This window comes from Mchenga conophoros, linkage group LG1, assembly GCF_057382185.1.
Source record: "Mchenga conophoros isolate Kocher_MC1m ecotype Shallow Benthic linkage group LG1, M_conophoros_male_GT1.1, whole genome shotgun sequence".
Lineage (NCBI taxonomy): Eukaryota > Metazoa > Chordata > Actinopteri > Cichliformes > Cichlidae > Mchenga > Mchenga conophoros.
In genome coordinates, this window is record NC_140526.1 from 42,136,606 (window position 1) to 42,156,400 (window position 19,795).

General features: G+C 40.5%; 1 protein-coding gene across 3 annotated transcripts in view; it reads right to left on the reverse strand.

Moving 5' to 3' along the window:
* ano1a (anoctamin 1, calcium activated chloride channel a) overlaps positions 1-16,276 on the reverse strand; it is a 72,572-nt gene extending 56,296 nt beyond the window's left edge. For 2 of the 3 annotated variants that reach the window (XM_085278866.1, XM_085278857.1), the window contains exons 1-3: positions 14,339-15,150; positions 10,680-10,828; positions 1,971-2,300 (exon numbers count right to left, since the gene is read on the reverse strand). In XM_085278866.1, the coding sequence (XP_085134992.1) occupies positions 1,971-2,300; positions 10,680-10,828; positions 14,339-14,399 (540 nt within the window). In that variant the 5' untranslated portion in view covers positions 14,400-15,150. Of the gene's footprint in view, positions 1-1,970; positions 2,301-10,679; positions 10,829-14,338; positions 15,151-16,189 lie in introns of those variants that run through there. The other variant, XM_085278875.1, reaches the window with a different exon arrangement.
* Positions 16,277-19,795: the final 3,519 nt, after the last annotated feature.

Here is a 19,795-nt window from a genome sequence, read left to right on the forward strand (position 1 = left end):
TCAATTCCAATTCACAAGGTCCCGAATCGATTCGATCCACAATTCGATTCAATTCGAATCGGGGAATTTTTGCCTCAGACAGTCAGAAATATTATAATTCAGATAATTTTATATCTATAAAAAGAAAGCTGACACTTGTGGGACTTTGTCAAAGGTGTGAGCATCAGAGCCGATGTCTGAGCATAAAACACAGAAAAACATGAAGGTGATTTCCTGGCCTGGGATTTTATAAAAACATTCTGCAGTAGATCAAAAACAAAAGAAAACCATTAATCAACATATGAACGTTACCTGATGCTGCTGACGTGAAGCAGAGCAAAGTTACAGGTTTTATTAGAGACACAGCGTTTTGCAATTTTGCATAATTTTAAAGTTTAAATTTGTTCAGTATTGAACAGCAGAAATGAGGCTTTCTTTTTGGAAGTAAGTAAAAGGGAAAAAACAGCGGCCAACAGCCTGTAAACAACGGTAGACTTGTGTGTAACAAGCAAGCGAATAATGCAGAAAACAGATTTTTAGACAGGAAACTGTTCTTGAAGAGAGAGAGCGAGCGAGAGAGAGAGCGAGAGAGAGAGCGAGCGAGAGAGAGCGAGCGCGAGAGAGAGAGAGAGAGAGAGAGAGAGAGCTGTGCATGAAGTGTGGTTTTATCCTGGTGGAAGCAAAACAGTAAAAGTCAGACTGAATCCATAACGATGTTTATGTGAAGCCCAGTTTGGATCTTCTTTTGCTGCTGGTTCAGTCAATGTTGTTTGGAGAGAGATCAAACTAACAGCTTTAGAATCGGCGCAAAAAGGGGCGTGAACACAAAGCGCCGACCCGCCGAAACATCAGAATCAGCGAGCTGTCGGCTTTCAGCCCCGACCGTGAGAAAGTTGCATCTCACTGATTCTGATCTGTCGGCGGGTCGGCGCTTTGTGTTTACGTCTTTGTGCAGAATCCGTGTTCCTGCTCTCATTACTGTCTTAGCGGTTGTTGAAATTTTGTGAGGTTTAACCTGAGATTCTGGCATTTTGGCTAAAATACATTTATATTAAAAATCATTTCAGGATTGTAATCGATTGATATCACCTTATCCAAGCCAGAATCGATTTTAATCGATAAACCGATAATCAAAACCCACCCCTAACACCAACCTTCTCTACAGGAAGGACCTCCCTATGGAGGCTTGTATCTTAACATCTGCTGGAGTGAGTTTAACAGTCGATGGTTCCCAGTATGCTTCTCTATGTGGTGCTGGGGGTGCTGTTTCAAAAAGAACATTCACAGACTAAATAAAATAATCAAAAAGGCTCAATTGTTGGTGAACTTGGACCCTCAGGAGGAAGTGTGTTCTTATTTTGAATTATTGTTAATGAATATATTTTGTATTCGTTATTGGATCAACTCATTATAGAGTGACTGTTGCCTTTTATTGAGTGCGGGAGCAGCTGACCACATGTATGAATTTCCTTAGGGATTAATAGTTTTCTGAAGTGCAAAAGAAATGAAACATCACCATTAGCTGATGATCAAGAATCAGCACATACTGCTTAGTGCAGTGGTCCCCAACCCCCGAGCCACGGACCGCTATCGGTCCATGAGTCGTTTAGTACCGGGCCGCGAAAGTTGAGGCTCGGGTGTGAAATTTATGGTTTTCAGGGTTTTTATTGTTAACTCGGTTTCCCTGGGTCTTTTCCCACGTGTTATGAATAAATCTTCTCTTTTGTTACCGATACTGGTTTTATTTTGTTGTATTTGTCTCTGACACCTTAAAGGCCAGTCTGTGAAAATACTGTCGGACATGAACCAGTCCGTGGTGGGTTGGGGACCACCGGCTTAGAGGACTTTTTGTTAGCAAATCAGTCCTGTTATTAACTGAGAGCAGGGATAAACCTGAGCAAAAACGAACAGGATTATGTTAAAATCAAAATGTCATCATTACATTACCCTAATCAAACAATTTCCCTCACCCCAGCCCTCTCCCTTCTCACCCCTTCATCCTTTTCCAGTTCTAGCCCTGTCTTCTGGAGGTTTTCCTCAAACTCATCCCGTTTAAAGTGCTTGTCATCCTCATGATAGTCAGTCTGATGCTCCTGTGCGGCAACCTCTGGGTCTTCTTTTGGTTGTAGCGGAGCTCGGCTGCTTCTCTTGCTCAGGCTGCGCCGAAGTCGTCGTATGAAGCTGTTATCCCCAAACTTCGATGACTGTCTTCGTGTGCTGCCAGACTTTTGGATATGGTAAGTCAGAACATAGTCCACACGTCGCTTCCCATCAGAGAAGTACAGGCCAAGCACTTTGTCTGAGCATAGATCCTTCATTGGCTGGAAGCAAGACAGAGATTCAAAACATTTCCATTAAATTGTATTTATATAGCATTATATAGGACCAAAGCATTTTATACTGTAAGGTGAAGCCCCTAAAATAATACAAAAAAAATCCCCAACAATTACACCCCCCTTCCTCCCTTGAGCAAGTGGTTTAGTGACAGTGGGAGAGAAAACCTCCCTTTTAACAGGAAACCTGCAGCAGAACAGGAAGGGCCATAGAGCTGTAACTGGCTGAGGGGAGGAAGACAAATCGCCCACTGTGGAAGGGAACCAGAGAATAATAACAACTGATGATTAAATGCAAAGTCTTGTTTAAACTACTTTACACTTACAGGGAGTATCATTGATCGTCACTGATTATGTATGCAATAAAATCAGAGGAAAAATATACGACATTCTTGATATGATTTTTCTTCTCTTCTGTATTTTTAATGCAAGTCAGGCACATTGAGCAGTTTTAACCTTCAATGTTGAAAACCTCACTGATATTATTATTTAAACAGGACCAATGTTGATATACTAAACAGTACAGGTAGCTGTTGGGAGTCATGTTTACACACGAGCTACATGAGCTTTGAAGAGGCCTTGTGTGAAGTTAAGCTTTTTTACATGTAGCACACAACAGATGATTCTTTGTCAAAGGCAATGTCACTGAAATAATTCATTTGGTTTCAAGAATGGATGGCATCTGCACATTTGTTTTTCTGACACTAGCTCAATATACGGTAATATAAAACTGATACAATGCAGCTTCAATTATGCTGCAAAAAGCACCTGGATATCCTGAATGGACAGACCAAATTAACCTTTTAAAATGCTTCATATTAACAATAACTATAGTATTCTACAAAAGTGTTGAGCCACCCTAATTTATTTATAACATCTTCCACCCAAATTGAATTTAGGTGTTCACCATGCATGCAGACTGCATCTACAAACATTTGTGAATGAATGGGTCACTCAGCTGGTACTCCGTTAATTCCAGCTTGGTACAGTGACAGAATGCCACTTGTGCAGCAAGTCTAGTCATGGAGTTTCCTCGCTACAAAACTTTACACAGTCAACTGTTAATGGTATTATAACAAAGTGTAAGCAATTAGGAACGACATCAACTCAGTCACAAAATAGTAGGCCAAGTAAAATCACAGAGCGGAGGCGCATAGTGCACAGAGGTCGCCAACTTCCTGTAGAGTCATGGAGTTATTCACTAAAGACTCCAAACTTCGCTGTAACGCGGTTCACCTTTCGCGGCCTCGTTGTTTTGCAGATTTGTTTGTGCAATTTTGCACGCTTTTCTTTTTCTTTAAACAGCGCATTGTGTTCTGCATCCTGATTGGCTGGAGACCATTGTCGATCAGTATTGTGCCGTGCCGTACAGAATGCATTCAGCTTGTTGAATTGACATAAATCTTCGATCGCTAGCAGTGTGACTCTGAAATGCTGTACTTTATGTTTGTACGTTTTCTCCCCAACAAACAACAATGTCGACGAAACGTTTTGCACCGTCAAACCCAAATGGAAAAGATATTTATAAATCTTATAAAGCTTGTATCTGTCTTGTGTGAAACTTGTATGAAAAGCATACAAGAGTAAAAACAGATATAATATCCCTTGAAAAATTATATAAATGAAACTTGTATGTTTTGGATACTTACTAAATATATGAAAGTAATGAGAAAGTGGCCACTTTCATGAGTAAATCATGTAAGTTTTTACTATTTCTTTTCCATATGGGAAGGCACCTGCAGTAGCACCCAAAAGGCAGAGGAAGATGCTAACCATCGCACAAAAAGTTGGACTTTGGACATAAATGAAGTAAATGAAGGTAGAAGATACTGTATTTTTTGGGCCATAAGACACACCAGATTATAAGGCGCATTAAGCAGACACAGCAGCAAGTTGAGGAGAAATTTTGAATGGTGCTTCTTCCCTGTGATTGTCTTTATGCCACGGCCACATTAAAATTTGAATTTTGATGTAATGCAGTCCAGCAGAGACAGACCAGAGAGAACTCCATTTGAATCCACCAATTAGAAGCATTTTATTCCTGATTTAATATGTTCTCAATGAAGGACCCTGGAATAACTTTGCCCGGTAAGGACATCCAGTCAAAAACTTGATAAAAAGGGCTAAAGCAGTAAGTTTGTGTGCGCGTGTCTAACACTAAAAATAACAATGAAATTAGTTCCTTCACTTCTGTTTTAACTCGAGAAGAGTGAAATCAACAATGGAGTGAACAGGAGAGGTGGAAGGAACTTTTGATAGTTATAGCCTCCCATTTTAAATTCTGTAAGTCACTATGTTTTAGAAAGGTCATTGTGTGGAAGCACAGAAAAATGTATGGGCAGAAATCTGTGCCATCAGAAACTGAAGTTGAATAAGTTAAATTTGAATTTGAATTGCTCGGATCGAATCTGAATTGTAACTTGAATAAATGTTTTTAAAAACTGAATTTGAATTAGCCCAATTTGAAATTCAATTTATTGGTTTGAAAATGATCACTAAATCGATCACTAAATTGAAATTGAATTTTATATTTTGAAATTGAATTCATTTGCTTTGAAACTGCATTTTATCCTTTAAAAATTCAGCTCTCGAATAATTTCAGATTCACTTCTCACCATTCAGTTTCAGTTCTACAGTTCAGCTTTTTGGGACTTAAATCCGGTTAGAGTGTGATTAGTGCAGATTAATAGAACTATGTTTTACTAGCGGACCGAAAGTGTTACTGACGGGAATCTACAGCATCTTGAGCTGAATTAAGACTTCAGAAGTCATTCGTCATGTCGAATGACCAGCGGATAAACTCTCAGGTTGGTAATAAATGTATTACATGTATAAGAACAAGCGTCATGTTAACAAATGATAGCCGTACAGTAACTGTTATGCTTATTGTAGCTGTTAGCTCAAAACGCTAATTTAGCGTAGTTTGCTCTGGATTCAGTTTCGACAAACAAATATGATCGACTGTTTCTAGTAGAATTCCAAAGTTGTCATCTTGGACCCTCTCAGAGTACCCCCTCTGTATGCTTGCAGAGACTACAGTAGGGAAACATGCAAAACGGTGTCCAAACCTTTGTATTTTAGCTTTATTTATGCCTTACACAGCATCCCAACTCTTTAGCTAACTTAATAACTTTAGCTAAAGTGAATAGTGACGATAACACATGCACTGTGGGGGGAGGAGGAGGAAATGCAAACAAAGATGGAGACTGATAGATGTGGTGAGTACTGAGAAGGGAGGGTAAAGTAGATAACAGACAGTCCTGTTGGAAAATTATTCAAGCATACTTAAAGTCTTAAATCTTACAATATAAAGCACCCTGAGCTAACTGTTGTTGTGGTTTGGTACTATATAAATAAAAATACAATTTCATGAAAATCTGTCTGAGAACTTTTAATTTTTCAGCAAGACAATGATCACAAACACACCATTAAATCAAATATGGTCAGCAAAAAAAAAAAAAAAAAAAAAAAAGACGAAGTCTGGGACCCGCCTGACAGAGAACAGAACCAAAGGCAGAAACACCCAAAGAAGTCCTTCAAGACGGCTGTCCTATTCCCAAAGACTGCTTAAAGAGATCAGAAGAAAACTGCCTCAGAGTTCAGGCTGCGTTGAAGAATAAATGTAGTCATACCTGATTTTAATTCAAGCTTGTTAAAATCTGTGTTGCCTTATATACTATATTTACATGTATATTTTCACATTTTTCGATAAATCTGTGCATCTATTTCCAATTTTTCTATCAACGTATAAAGAGAGTGGTGGCTCAAGACTTTTGCATATTACTAGATAAAACAGTGTAGAATAGAACTAGGTTACACAGATTAGTCAAATGTCGAAATCCAGGTGAATACATGTGAATTCTCTTCATAACTGTAGGTCAACAATGAATCATAAAACTCACAATGATTTAGCTTTTGTGAGCATTTTTTTTTTGAGCACAGTGGAGTGTGCAGCCACTCCACTGTGCAGCAATCGTGTGTGTGTGTCTGCGATAGGAAGCATTACAGGAGCACACACACACACGCGCTGATTAAGCACACACACTCTGGTTCACCCCCTCTTAAAAGGAAGTAGTCATAGCTGCATAGGTCAGAGGTTGCTTCTCTGAGGGCCCATGAGGACGTAGTAGTCCATGCATCACAGACCAAAAGGATCTCTTTTCTCACCAAGCCACCAGGAAATGTGGTTCTCCTCTCCTCCAGGGCTTCAGCATACTCAAAGGTGGAAGAGGAGAATAGAAGTGCAGCTGTTAAACAGCACTGCATTACGCTGAATCCTTCCTTTTTATTCTGCTGACTTGTGCACACAGACACTGACAGACTCTTCTGCATATAGGTTAGCAATAACTGGCTGTTGGTCATCTGGAATGTAACATATGTTGCGAGCCTACTGTTGACTTAAAGAAGCCCAGTTGCCATCTGTTTTCTTTAGACCGTTGAGGTAATCACTGGCTGCTCTAAGTTTGTGAAAACATTTCATGTCTCAGCCAAGAGGCTTCTTCAGTTCTAAAAACAAAAGCTGGATAGTCACAGGTGTGGAGAGGTGGTGCGAGTCGTCACATTAGCCATGGGTTGTTACCATCACCTATCATGTGACCTACTGAGGTCACCTGAAGCACTTCAGGAGGGATCTCAAGATTATTGTAGAGTCTTTACCTTACAGTAGAGGACCCAATTTCAGGCAAGCTTTAGCTGTCAGACCGATGCTTCATATTTGACTCTAGAATACTTTTAGATGTATTTTATGAATACGTGTACAGGATTCAACTTAAAACTAGAGCTGGGCGATAGAACGATAACGATATGTATCGCGATATAACTTTTTCTCGATAGAAAAATTAAACTATCGCGATAGACCTCGCCGATCTTGTCCTCTTTAAAAAAAAAAAAAAAAAAAAGTCAGCCAATCCAAATTACGTAGTGCAGAGCCGAACCAATCACAGCCGCAGCGTCACGTCACGTGACTTGTTACGTACAGCACAAGTGCCAAGCCACACATGTGTATTTGTTTGGGAAGCAGCCAGCGACCGTACTGCCCGGGTAATGGAGGAAATGAGTGTGCCGACTAGAAAAATCAACCGAGCGTGACTGAAGAGAAAACAGATGATGGTTCCAACGCCGGAGAGATTGTCGAACGGAAGAGCCATAGAAGCTCCGTAGTGTGAAGGTATTTCAGCTATTTCAAGTCTGACAAAAAACAGAGTAGCGTGCACTGTAAATTGTGCCGAAAGCAAGTCTGGAAATACAATGAACTGGTGCATGCGCTACGTCCACACGTACCCGGGCATTCTTGAAAACGCAGATTTTTCTATGCATTTGCACCTTTCGTCCACACGTAAACGGCGTTTTTGGTCACTGAAAACGAAGATTTTTGAAAACTCAGTTTTTGCATTTACGTGTGGACCAGAAAAATGGAGAAAATGCAGCATCAAAGGTGTGCGCACTTTTTGACATCACACTGTGCGCCACGTTATTGTTTCGGTGAAATGAATTTCTACAATACTGTTGCTGTTAATTCTACTCTGCAGTGTTTAAATGCTTACATATACACACAGTTACTGTCCCTCCACACATACGACTCGGTTCTGCTTCTATGCCCCAGCTTTGTTTACTTTTTCCCACCGAGGCTTCTAGGCTTCTGATTGGCCAACATTTCTGCACGGTTAGGAATCTAGCGCCACCTGCTGCTTTGGCATGTTCATAGCAGCGTTTTCCTTCATTTCTGCCTTTATGTGTGGACGGGATTATTTTTTAAAACGAAAACAGAAAATCTGTGTTTTCAAAAATACCCGTGTACGTGTGGACGTAGCCTCGGTCTCTGACTGGAAGCGCTAATTCGTCATTCGGCTTTTGTCAGACTAAAGTAACTGTTACAACTGTTTGAAAAGCTCAGCTATACAACAAGGAGAGATTGAGAATTTCCTTTTAGTTCTCAGTTTATTTGATATTGACAAAAGTTAGTCAGTTTTGTCTGTTCTTCTGTAAAACAAACTAAGATTTATTTTTAGAATTAATATTTTGTTTCTAAGTGGAATTGACAATTTAGTCTGTTTCATTTGTTCTATTTTGAAACTTAAACGCTTTAGCGGCTGCCTTTTGTGTAGTTTGCAATATTTGCCTTTATTTATCTGAAAAAGTCTCATGTTCCTTAAGTACATCTACCCTGTTGAACTTATTATGGGAAATAAATATTTAAAAACAAGCTGCTGATTATTTCACATTTTACTTGTGAGCAACGGCACATTTAAATCTTACAAATATAGTTATTTGGCTTATATCGTGATAGATATCGTTATCGCCTGAAATGAAAAAAACATATCGTGATATGAAAAAATCTTATATCGCCCAGCTCTACTTAAAACTAGGAGAATCTTGACAGTAGGGCCGCCACAAACAATTATTTTGATAGTCGACTAGTCACCGATTATTTTTGCGATTAGTCGACTAATCAGATCATCATCCATTGGATGTAAAACGTACAGCTTATTGCACCAGCAGCATCTGCTCTTATATAACTATCACTAGCTTACAGCTTTAAGTGTTTAAGGTCTGTGCTAACTAACAATAAAGACAAGATGATAGTTTATTAAATTTTAATGAAATTTGCAGATTGTTTCGGTGAAGTTTAATAAACTCCTTGCTATCTAAAATATAACAGGACACCGGAGTAAATTCTCCAGCATCTCACACTTCTGATGATCAGCTGTCTGCTTGATGTTTATTCAGCTGTGTAAAAACTATAACTTTAATCTCAGCCAAACCGATTTACTCAGGAACAAATAAAATACTAAAAAAGCCAAACAATAACATGTTTAAGTTATCTAAGTGACTCATATATCATGTTTAACCTGAGTAGCGAAAGACGGAGGTGGGTTTGAAAATGATCTGCCGGGAGTCCGGTGTTCTCACGGCTCTAGTTAGCCTAGCCCCCGGCTAGCTATCGAGCTAGTGGGTAACAGACGTCTCCGAAAACGTCGGAGCGCTTTTGAAAATATGTGGTGTCCTGATAAACTGAGCAGATATTTGAGGTTTACACAGCTACATTCTCGCCTGAAAATATGTTAAACGTTTATTTTGTGACCCAGAAAGAATAATAAGAGTAACATTAAAACTAACTAGCTGCCGCCATTGTTGGAAACTGAGCTGCGCTATGAATTCTGGGACACAGCTGCTTCTTCTTCTTCTTCGGGGTTTAACGGCAGCTGGCATCCTTGTACATGCAGTGCTGCCATCTTCTGTTTCAGTCCGTTATTACACGCTTAAATCCTGCTACTTATTCCTGCGTCTTTTGGGATCTTGCAAAGCTTCAAACGACGCGTCGACTATTAAATCAGTCGTCGACGTAATCGTGACTAGTCGACTAATCGTGGCAGCCCTACTCGACAGTGAGAAATAATAATCAAGCTCCAAGGCATCTTATTTTAGTGCATAATAATACTGACTACATTTTTCGACTCTTTTATTGTGAAGAGTGTCTGTGTAGCATTAATTGGTAACACTGGGTGGAGTAAAAAAAGCTCGACTGATTTCATGGACATGAATTAAGAAAAAGATATTGACTCTAGTAACTGTCGAGCCTGGGATGCTACGATTGCATTAAAATTTGAGTTCCAGGCCTTTTTAAATTTTTGTTCTTGTGTCTACTTGTTCCGTTTTAGTTTCATCTGATTTTTTTTATTTGTTTTTTTTCTATTTCATTTGTTTTCTGTTCTTTGGAAATTTTTGATGATTGATTTTTTTTCTTTATCAATTTACTGCAAACATCAGTCATCCCTTCATTATTATTATTGCAAATGATGCATCAGGTCAAACATCTACGTCCAAACGACTCCAATCAGTCTTTGGTACAGTTAATTCAAGCTTTTGCTGCTGACAACCTGAGTGTGTGATTTGGCCTTGTCTTGCTGAAAGGAGAAGTCCCATCTTATCTCAAAGACCTCATAGTCTGAGAGCGCTTCACTCCTGGTTCCTAGAATATTTAGAAGTACAATGGGAGGCAGAGCCTTCAGCTTTCAGGGCCCTTTCTGTGGAGAGACAGACACTAGCTCTCCTTGTAAGATTAGGCTTCAAACTTTCGTTTTTACTACAGCATATAGTTAGGACTGGATCAGGTGACCCTGAATCCTCCCTTAGTTATGCTGCAATAGCTCCAGGCTGCCGGGGATTCCCGTGATGCACTGAGTATTTCTTCTTCAGTCACCTCTTTTCACTCACTGCGTGTTACACCTCCCTGCATTTACGGGATAGGGTGCTATAAATTTGCAATTGCATAGCAGTTGCAAACACATTCCTGCAGCCACCCCCTTCACATCATACAGTTTCTATGTATTTCTGAGACCTGTGGAAACCTTTATAGCAGATACCTACTATAGACTCATTGTTCTTTGCCCTGGTGACAAAATCCACGTCCAGGTTCTTCTCCTCACTACAGACCGGCTCATAATCAGCACTCATAATTGTAGGATGCGTCTGCTGCAGGCTGCTTGAGTGCTCACAAGATGATAGGGGGCTAGAATCTGAGGAGGAAATCAGAAATGCATTTAGAGCTTTTTAAAATACAAATCATGTTTCTGCTGAACATTTCACTTTTGATGAATCCTGAAAAAGAAAGTCCTGTTAAATCTGCCTCAGTAAACAATAAGAATACAATGGCGCAGCTCTATTAGTACCACTAATTCAAGTTACTGAATTTTGTAGATTTTTCAAACTGTCTCAGGAAATCTTGCCTTTGTTGTCTCACCGCAGGTTGTGGTATTGCACACCGCTGATTTTGACCTCTATTCTCTGATATTTCACTAAAACTGTTGAAAATGAACATAATGTGATAATCAGCAGTGTTGACACCATCTTTTGAAATGAAACCACTTTCCCAAGAAACTGCTCATATCATTTACACTGAGAAGCATTCAAATAATCCAACCTGTCACGGTGGCTCATCAGCAGACCCTGACATCTGCTTGGTTGCCTTGCTATATCCCTGATAACGGAACGAAGCATCCTGGAGTGCATTTAGAATCAATTGTCTCAATTGTGTAAAGCTTTGAAAGTTACTGTGCTATAAAATACACTTAAGATTTTTTTTAAGGTGCAATCTTCGAATATTTGGTATTGAGGATTCATCAAAGCTAAAGCCCTGAAACCCCCCTACAGACAGACACGTCTCACTGAGTTATATCCTCTGTTTATCCCCCATTTAGGTGATATCTAATGGTAAGTGGACTGATTCTAATATAGCGGTTTTCTACTCTCCCGGAGCACTCAAAGCACTCAATCCAACATGCCACATTCACCCAAGCACTTTCTTATAAATTTCTTAGTGCTTCCTAGCTAACATTCATACACATTTACACTCCGATAGATGCATCAGAGAGCAACTTGGGGTTAGTATCTTGCCATACAGCCTCGAGGAGCCAGGGTCGAACCACTGACCTTCCAATCAGTAGATGACTTGCTTTACCTCCTGAGCAACAGCCACTCCCATGGGTGATGCTGACACTGTCTTTGGATATCCAAAACAGCGATACCAGGCCTATTCCAGAAAAGGTTCTTAATATTTATTCAACAGTATTCTACACACCAGCCGTCTCTTATAAATTCTCTGAGTCTACTAGAACAAAAAGATGATAAGAAAAATATGTTTTTCTCTTTAATGAGCAATGGTAATTATGAATACATGTATAATGTTTTTAAATATGATATGCAGAGCAGTCTGTTGATCAATAAGTAATATTCAGTTGAATATACTAGTGTTCAGTTCTTTACCACGTTCATAAAGGGCTCTCTGTAGCCCACCAACGTGCTTATACAAATCTATATACATTTCAAAAGAACACCGGTAATTCGATCGATGTTTTTAATCTATGATGTATTTTTATTTCATTATTATGAGCACATCACAGATATATGCACCCCATGTTTGGCTTTTTGAAGAAAGAACTTGAAATTCAAGAAGAGGGTTGCCACTCTCACAGTGCTGTGTTAAACATGGAGCTGGAGTCAAAGTTTTTGGAAACCAGAGACTATTTATGGCTATGTCCACAATAATGCGTTTTCATTTGGAAACGCATCTTTTTCTCTCCGTTTTGGCCTCCCGTCCATGCTGCGTTTTCACTGATGGAAAACGCAGCATTTTGAAAACTGTGCTTTCGCGTCGCAGTGTGGACAGCGAAAGTGCAAACTTTCCAAAACGATGACACATGTTAGTCATATGATGCAGTCATGTGACCAATCAAACTAAGATAGCGGAGGGCATTATACAGCAGTTGTTTTGTTTGCTCTCAGGTTTGACAGCCCTATTAAAGATTAACATCAGTCTGCACGCGCTCCTGAGAGCTTTTCTTCAAATTCTTTAACTCTCACTGGCTTTTGCAACTTTGTACTTTTGTGTTATTCGCAGCAACAACTCCAGCTCATTGTTGGTCCATTTAAAAAAAACTCGGTGCTTTTCCTTGACATTTTGCCGCGACGTTTCAACGAGCTGGAAAGTAAATTAACGGCAGACAGAAATGAGGCAGGCCGAATCTTCTTGGTTTCACGCATGCGCAGGACTGGAACGTGAGCATTTTCAGACGTTTCAATGTGGACGCACAACTCTGAAAATGACTGAAAACCCTAGTGATGTACCTCATCTAAAAGTATTCTGAAGTACCCTCTCTGACAGAAATATAAAGAACCTCGTGTCTTAAGAGGTTGTGTCCATTTACGGCAAAGAGCGAGGACATACTCTTTGCTATGGACGTACGTATTAGGGAGTTTTCCCTCTTTGTCAGTTTCTATTAGCGAAAATTTACTAATACTGATACAATAAGATATAAGTGGCAGAATGCCGAGCCATTTCAAAATGACCACCTTTCTACAATTCTGTATAAAACACGCGTACTTCAAAACCCAGTTAGTTCAAAATTTGTTTGTTTTATTAAGGATTTAACTTTTTTTTTTTTTAACTTTCCTTGACCTTACCTGGCCTGCCCACACAGACACACCTCGAGTAATGTGTGCAGTAACCATAAGAGAACAAATATTGCCTGTTTATACTCAGGAGCCTGAAATGCCAGAGGTGAAACTGGTGTTGCTTGTATGGCATGGTGGATTGGTCATTGTGTGCTACATCAGGAATTCCTGAGCAGTGTATACCACACGCGTGCAGCTTCACATCAACAGCTTTCTTTGGAAATTTCTATAATTAAAATGTTAAAATTAAATGCATATTTTTATGTTAATATGTGGAAATACATTTGTTACATTACATCCATTTACTGCACAAAACAGTGTTGAAATCTACATTTTTGAGAACATCTCATTCAGTGAGGATGAAAACAATGTGCTCCTCGAGATTGACATTAAACTTTTTGATGCGGTCTGTTCTGGTTCACAGATTTCACACAACCTAATTGAACCTACCAATAAGCTGTGACATGCCACAGCACTCTACCCGACCTCACAGACAAAAGGAAAGATCAACAGGTGAGCCCAGTGCAGCCTTCAGTAGCTGAAGATCCAGGCAGTTTTCTCAGGAGCTAACAGGGACCAAGACAAAGTAGGACACTGTGTCAACGCAACGTTGTGTATGTGGTCACGCTCTGGTCCGTAGAAACATGCAAAGCAAGTATTCAGTATTCTGTGATTTAGCCCCAGAGGACCTGCGGGCTAAATCAGAGAAGCCATTCAAATGAAAATGGCACGTTGTTTATTAGCTCTACTACAAAATCTGAACTAGCCGTTTAAAGGTCAAGGCTGGTAAAGTAATAGGAGTTCACTTCGGTACTAGTAGGCCTGCGTGCAAGTTAAATGGGCATCAAGTCTACGGCACTCAAAGCCATCAGCATCTTAATGTAGCAACATGATTAGAGACTATGGCGCAGCACTACAGCCCCATCGACTCTGTATCAGTGCGCCTATGTGCCCAGCTACAGCCACAATACAGCGAAAGCTACTGAAATGGCTTAAAGGTCTTCCCCGGATGACAAAAATAGAGCTTTATTTCATCATCATCAAACTCATTCCAGCGAAAATGTTAAACCTCTTACCGAGCTCCAATGCGCTATCATTTTGGTCCAAGCTATCCGCCCGCTTCCTCTGACGGTCCATCGGAAATATGAAGGCGCTCAGGGTTCCACAGATACCCTACCAAATCTACAGAAACATGGCCCTCTGCTGCATCATCTATTCCTCACAGCCGCCCGCGCTGTTGCATGGAAACGCTGGACGGAGAGCTGCCACCTACCGATCCTCTGGACAGCTCGGAGACTAAAAGCAACTGTTTCCAAAGAAACTGCACCAGAGACGCGACTGTGTGACTGCGATGAAAAGTGGAGGTCCTTCAGAATTTAATTAGCCCCGTCTACATGAAATGTGTCAAAATGACCATGCCCGTGTGTGCGAACACGTCTTTTGGATACAAACAGCACAGCATTAACGCGCGGGCGCTCAGCGAAAGATCGTGCTGAAAAAAAGCCCCACAAGCATGTTGCATTCATTTCCATGATAAAAACAGGGAAACGTTTCACTCGCGGTTGGGAATCGTAAATATCTCCGAAAAGGAAAAGCTTCATTAACATACATTATTAGTAGCAGTAATATATATAATAATCAACAATCATATGACCCCCTATGAGCAAGCTGTTTGGCAACAGTGGGAAGGATAAACTCCCTTTTAAGAGGACGAAACCTCGGGCAGAACCAGTCTCAAGGAGGGGAGAGGAGGAGGACATTTACATGTCATTTACAAGCTGAGAGGGCGTGTACAAGACATGACTGTTCATTTAAAAGCACAAGACAAGTACTAATTAAATATGAACGTTGATTTATGGCAGTGAGACGGTCATTTATAAGACAGCTAAGCAGGTGAGATTCAAGATTTCTATTTGCATTTTGCGCACAGGACCAACAGTCCATGCACATTGGAATTCTTGTGCAGAGGTCAAGTTACATCCATGCTGTCATTACATTAAAAGACAGCATGTGGACATAGAAACCCGACCTTGTCCCACAGCCCTCCATTTTGGTGGATGTAAGGTTAGAGATCTGCTGTACAAACAGCTGTGATGACAAATATTTAAAATGTGCACTAGCAAATTAGTAAAGAAATGCAATGGGAGCTCAGGAATTGCTTCAACTGTAGAGCTTATGATTTCCTGTCAGATGTGAATGCCGCATTTTTGTCGAGCCTGAGCATCACTGAGTCAACTGGTGCCGCCTACTCGAGCTGGGGTCTTTTCCAGTGGGTGCGAGGTGAGCGTAAAGTGGCAATCAGGAACAGACTGATCCAAGCCCGCAGAAAGCAGCTATGGACGTCTATAAACGCCGCCGCAGTCTGAGATATCGGTCTGCTCTAAAGAACTCTGTCAGTTTAGGACATTTTCTACCCAGACCAGAAAGAAATGCTTCTTCTCTCCATGTTAGACTGCAGTGTGTCTGCTCTCCGTGCCCACAGGGGGAATGCTCGCCAGCCTTCAGTGTGACTGTCACACTGTGACACCTTCTGGAGAGTTAATCGCGAATATTGAGGTCTAAACTCTCGGAGACTGGAAACGACGCGAATGAACCGCGACCGATCCATTTTGTAATTCATGAAGCAAACAACTGTAAGCGCGTCTCCTTCCGCGGGCCAGCACAAACACGACTCTCGAAGATTTAAATGAACGCGCATAGGCAAACGCGTATCGCGTCGTTTGACGCAAAACAGACAATAAATGCATGTTTTTAAAGTCAATCAAAGAGAGAGAGATCAGCTATCACACACCATATAGACAAATGACATAAAAACAAACAGGCTGAGCTGCATTCTGCAAAAAGCATAAAGAAAGCAGGAGACAGCAAGTGCAACTTTCCTACCAGTTTAAAGGAAAACTGTCTCGTTGATAGTAATGAATATTTACCTGTTTTTCCGGAGTTGCAGAGCAAAGTTTAGTAGAAGGTAAATGCAAGTACTGACAAGCTAATACTTCCCTCTCACCTGTACAGAGAGGGTGGAGGAGGAAGTGCCTCTGGTCTTCTCAGGTAAAGACTCTCCTCCCACAACAATTAAGTAATTGGTGGGTTGTGTGATGTGGCACTGTACAAGCATGGGACTGAATGGTGCGAAGCCCACAGAGTACATATCCAAAAGCAAATAAAACATGCATGCTGTGACTGTCAGGCTGATAGATGTGATAGCATGAATTTCTTTATTAAGGATGGATGGACAGAGGCAAGGCAATATCACAAATGCAGACAGGGAGGCAACTCAGAAACAGTCATTCCCATACAGGCATGTTCAGACTTGCAGTAGACTCCTGGTAGTTTTCCAGTTCCGAAACACACACACACATCCTCTGAAGTCATGTTTAAGGACAGAGCAAATTTTTTAAAGAACAGACAAACTGCATATATGTAGGAAACTGTCTTGTTTTGTTGACAGCAACCAGGCAATGTACAATGCGTTGCAGAGAAAAACGAACAACAATCGGGAACCCTTCTTAAATGTTTTCCTACCAAATGTTTCAGCAGCATGTGTATTTCCCTATTCAAAGTGCAACTTTGTGTGCAGAGGTTTCCTGTTTAGAAAAGGAAGAGCTAGTAGTAAAAAATCCACTAAAAAATGAATGCATGTCTTGTGCATTGCTGGTCTAGAACAAGTGATCTAGATCCTTTTCTGTGGGTCCAAACCATGCAAAGATAGTGTCCTGTTACTCCATCCTGATCGTAATACCTCATACTGACTATAGAACGGGTGTGGTGCATCACTAAAGATAGCTTTGTCTTAAGCAGTGTGGACAAGCATTATCATATTATTTGCCATTCTAAACCATGCACTTTATCCTGTCGTATTTCCATCTATTCTACATTTAGTCCTTCGACCTCCTGCTTCCTTTAATGGGAACAACAACAAATGCAGTTGTAGTAGCAGTATTAGCAGCAAAAGTAGAAAAAGCAGCAGCAGTAACAGCAGTTGCAATAATTACAGAAACACCTTATGAATGGTTGAACTGTAAACTTTTGCCCCTACAAAATAAAAGCACATTCAGTTTACTATTTGCAAAGAGCTGCAGTGGGAGGAGCAGATGTGGTGGTGTGGAATTTTACATCTACTCGCTGTCAAGAGGAAGCTCTTTCATCTGTAGAGCAGAACTGGGTGCCGCTGCTTACGTGCATACATCAGGACTAAATGCACATATGCATGCAAATTCATGTATACACTGTTGGTGAATGCACAGTTCCTTAATGCAACAGTGAAAGCAATCAAACCTGACCTGTGTGGGGTATAGCCTGATGTCAGACTATAGCATCTGTGCTTTTAACCCTACAACAGCTGCTTCAAATCAAACCAGGGACTGCTGTTTGCAAATAATTTGCCACATTTTCATCATGACTGTCAGTATGGACACTGGTGCTGAAACTCAAGCCTTCACAGTGGTAATTTCAGAACAGGCTATGCTAGAAGGGAAAAGAGGTGTGCATTTTAATGAGCTTAGTCTACCTACTGTTTCTCTCAATAATAAAAAGACTTTCGTTGCCCTGGGTGTTGCTTTAAAGAGCCCACACCCAAGTTTTTCTTAAGACTTCTCTGGGGAGACACCACTGCAGTCATGGTGGATGGTTGCAGAGTTTCTTCATTCAACCATCCCCCAGTGTGTAGTCCATGTATGTTAAATATGTCTGTTTTTGTTGGCTTATTTTGGGGTTTCTGGTTATTATTGTCCCTGTCCCTGTGTGTTAGCCCTGTAACAGACTGGCGACCTGTCCAGGGTGTACCCCGCCTCTCGCCCTATGACAGCTGGGATAGGCTCCAGCGACCCTGAAAAAGGATAAGCGGAAGCGAATGGATGGATGGATGGTTATTATTGACCATTCGAAATTAGTTTTGTTGCTATGACAATTAGTTCTCGTTATTATTGTAAATGGAGTTTTGTTATTGTTTTCATGATTATTTTAGCATTTCTGGGTTCTGTTAGAACTGTCATTTTGTTTTCAGTTTACTCATGCTGGTATTGGGCTAGTTTCTACAGTGCGTTGATGCCAAGTCCCTATTATTTTTAGTTGCTTTCTGTTTTATTTTGGTACTTCCTTTTGTCTTGTCATGTGTGAAATTGGTCCCAAAATCAGGACTCATAACACAAAGGGATAAACAAAAAGAAGGAGCTTTATTGCTATGAAAAATTCAAACAGTACAAACAAAACGAAACCTAAACTAGAACCTAGGAACAGTAAACTAAGAAACTGGGAACTAGAAACTAGGAGCAGGGAGTAGCAATAAGGGACACACAGCAATAAGGGACAACACGACAACAGAGGACTTCAAAACACAGGATCACGAGAGAACAGGAAACAGGAGGGAAAACATCTTGAAATCTAAGGAGCGTGAAAAGAAAAGTGTCTGGGCTTCTTTAGTTTCCTTGAAGACGTTTCAGTTCTTCAGAACTGAAAAAGCTTCTCAGATGAGAGGGGAAATATCTTTAACCGCCTAACACCCAAACTCTTCCATGACATTCATCTAAATTTCTCTTTGATATTTGGACTGATTGGCACCTGATGAATGTAAAAACAAAGAATTACCAGATTTTTTTTTTTTACATAATTTTTGTTTCTGAGAAAAATGAGATCCACATATGAGGATATTTGTTTAAAATTTCAATAGAACAGTGGCAGTTTAATGTCCTCGTAAGTGGATATCAGGCCCTTGTAGAGCAAAACGTAATACAGCGTGTTAGGAAGGAAGGAAGGCTCAGGGCTTAAGTAATCAGCATCATGAGCTCATCCGATTAGAATAAGAATAAGCAGTCATCTAATCATTCACAGGGTTCTCCTTTTATTCTCCAAATCAATAAAGCAAAGAAGGAAGGAAAGACACACATGGACTGCCAATGCTGAAAGAAAACAGATTTAAGTTACTCATTACCTTAAACAATACATAAAATAAAAACCCCCAAACAGAACCTCACCTCTGCTGGGGCCCCGTGTGGGAGTGAAGAAAGAGTGAGCCAAAAGTGAATGCAGTCCTTATATAATGTGTGACAGGTGAGTGCAATTAAGGACAAGCACCACACCCAATCAAAGGGGAGAGAAGTAAACAAGGTGCATCTGGTGAAGTGAGTGGGTGTGCTGGGATGTGCTAAAACGTGGGTCTTTACAACACAGTGGAACCCCGGCTTACGAAGACCCCGTTTAACGAAAAATTAAAGTTACGAAGGCACTTAAAAGCAATATGTCTGCCCGAGGTACGGCAAAATGCCCGCGTAATGAAATAGAAAAAATAGAAAATTAGAAAAAATGAAATGAAATTCCATGTTATGTACATGCACATGTACGTATGTATGCATGCATACGTATGCTTTCTTCAACCTCCGCCACCTCCACCAAGAACTTCGTCTTCAGCCAGCATCGCCTCACTCAAAAGGCGATGGAAAAAGGTGCTTCGACTTACGAAAATTTTGACTTACGACAGACCGTCTTGAACGAATTAATTTCGTAAGTCGGGGTTCCACTGTATTTTGGTGTAGACAACC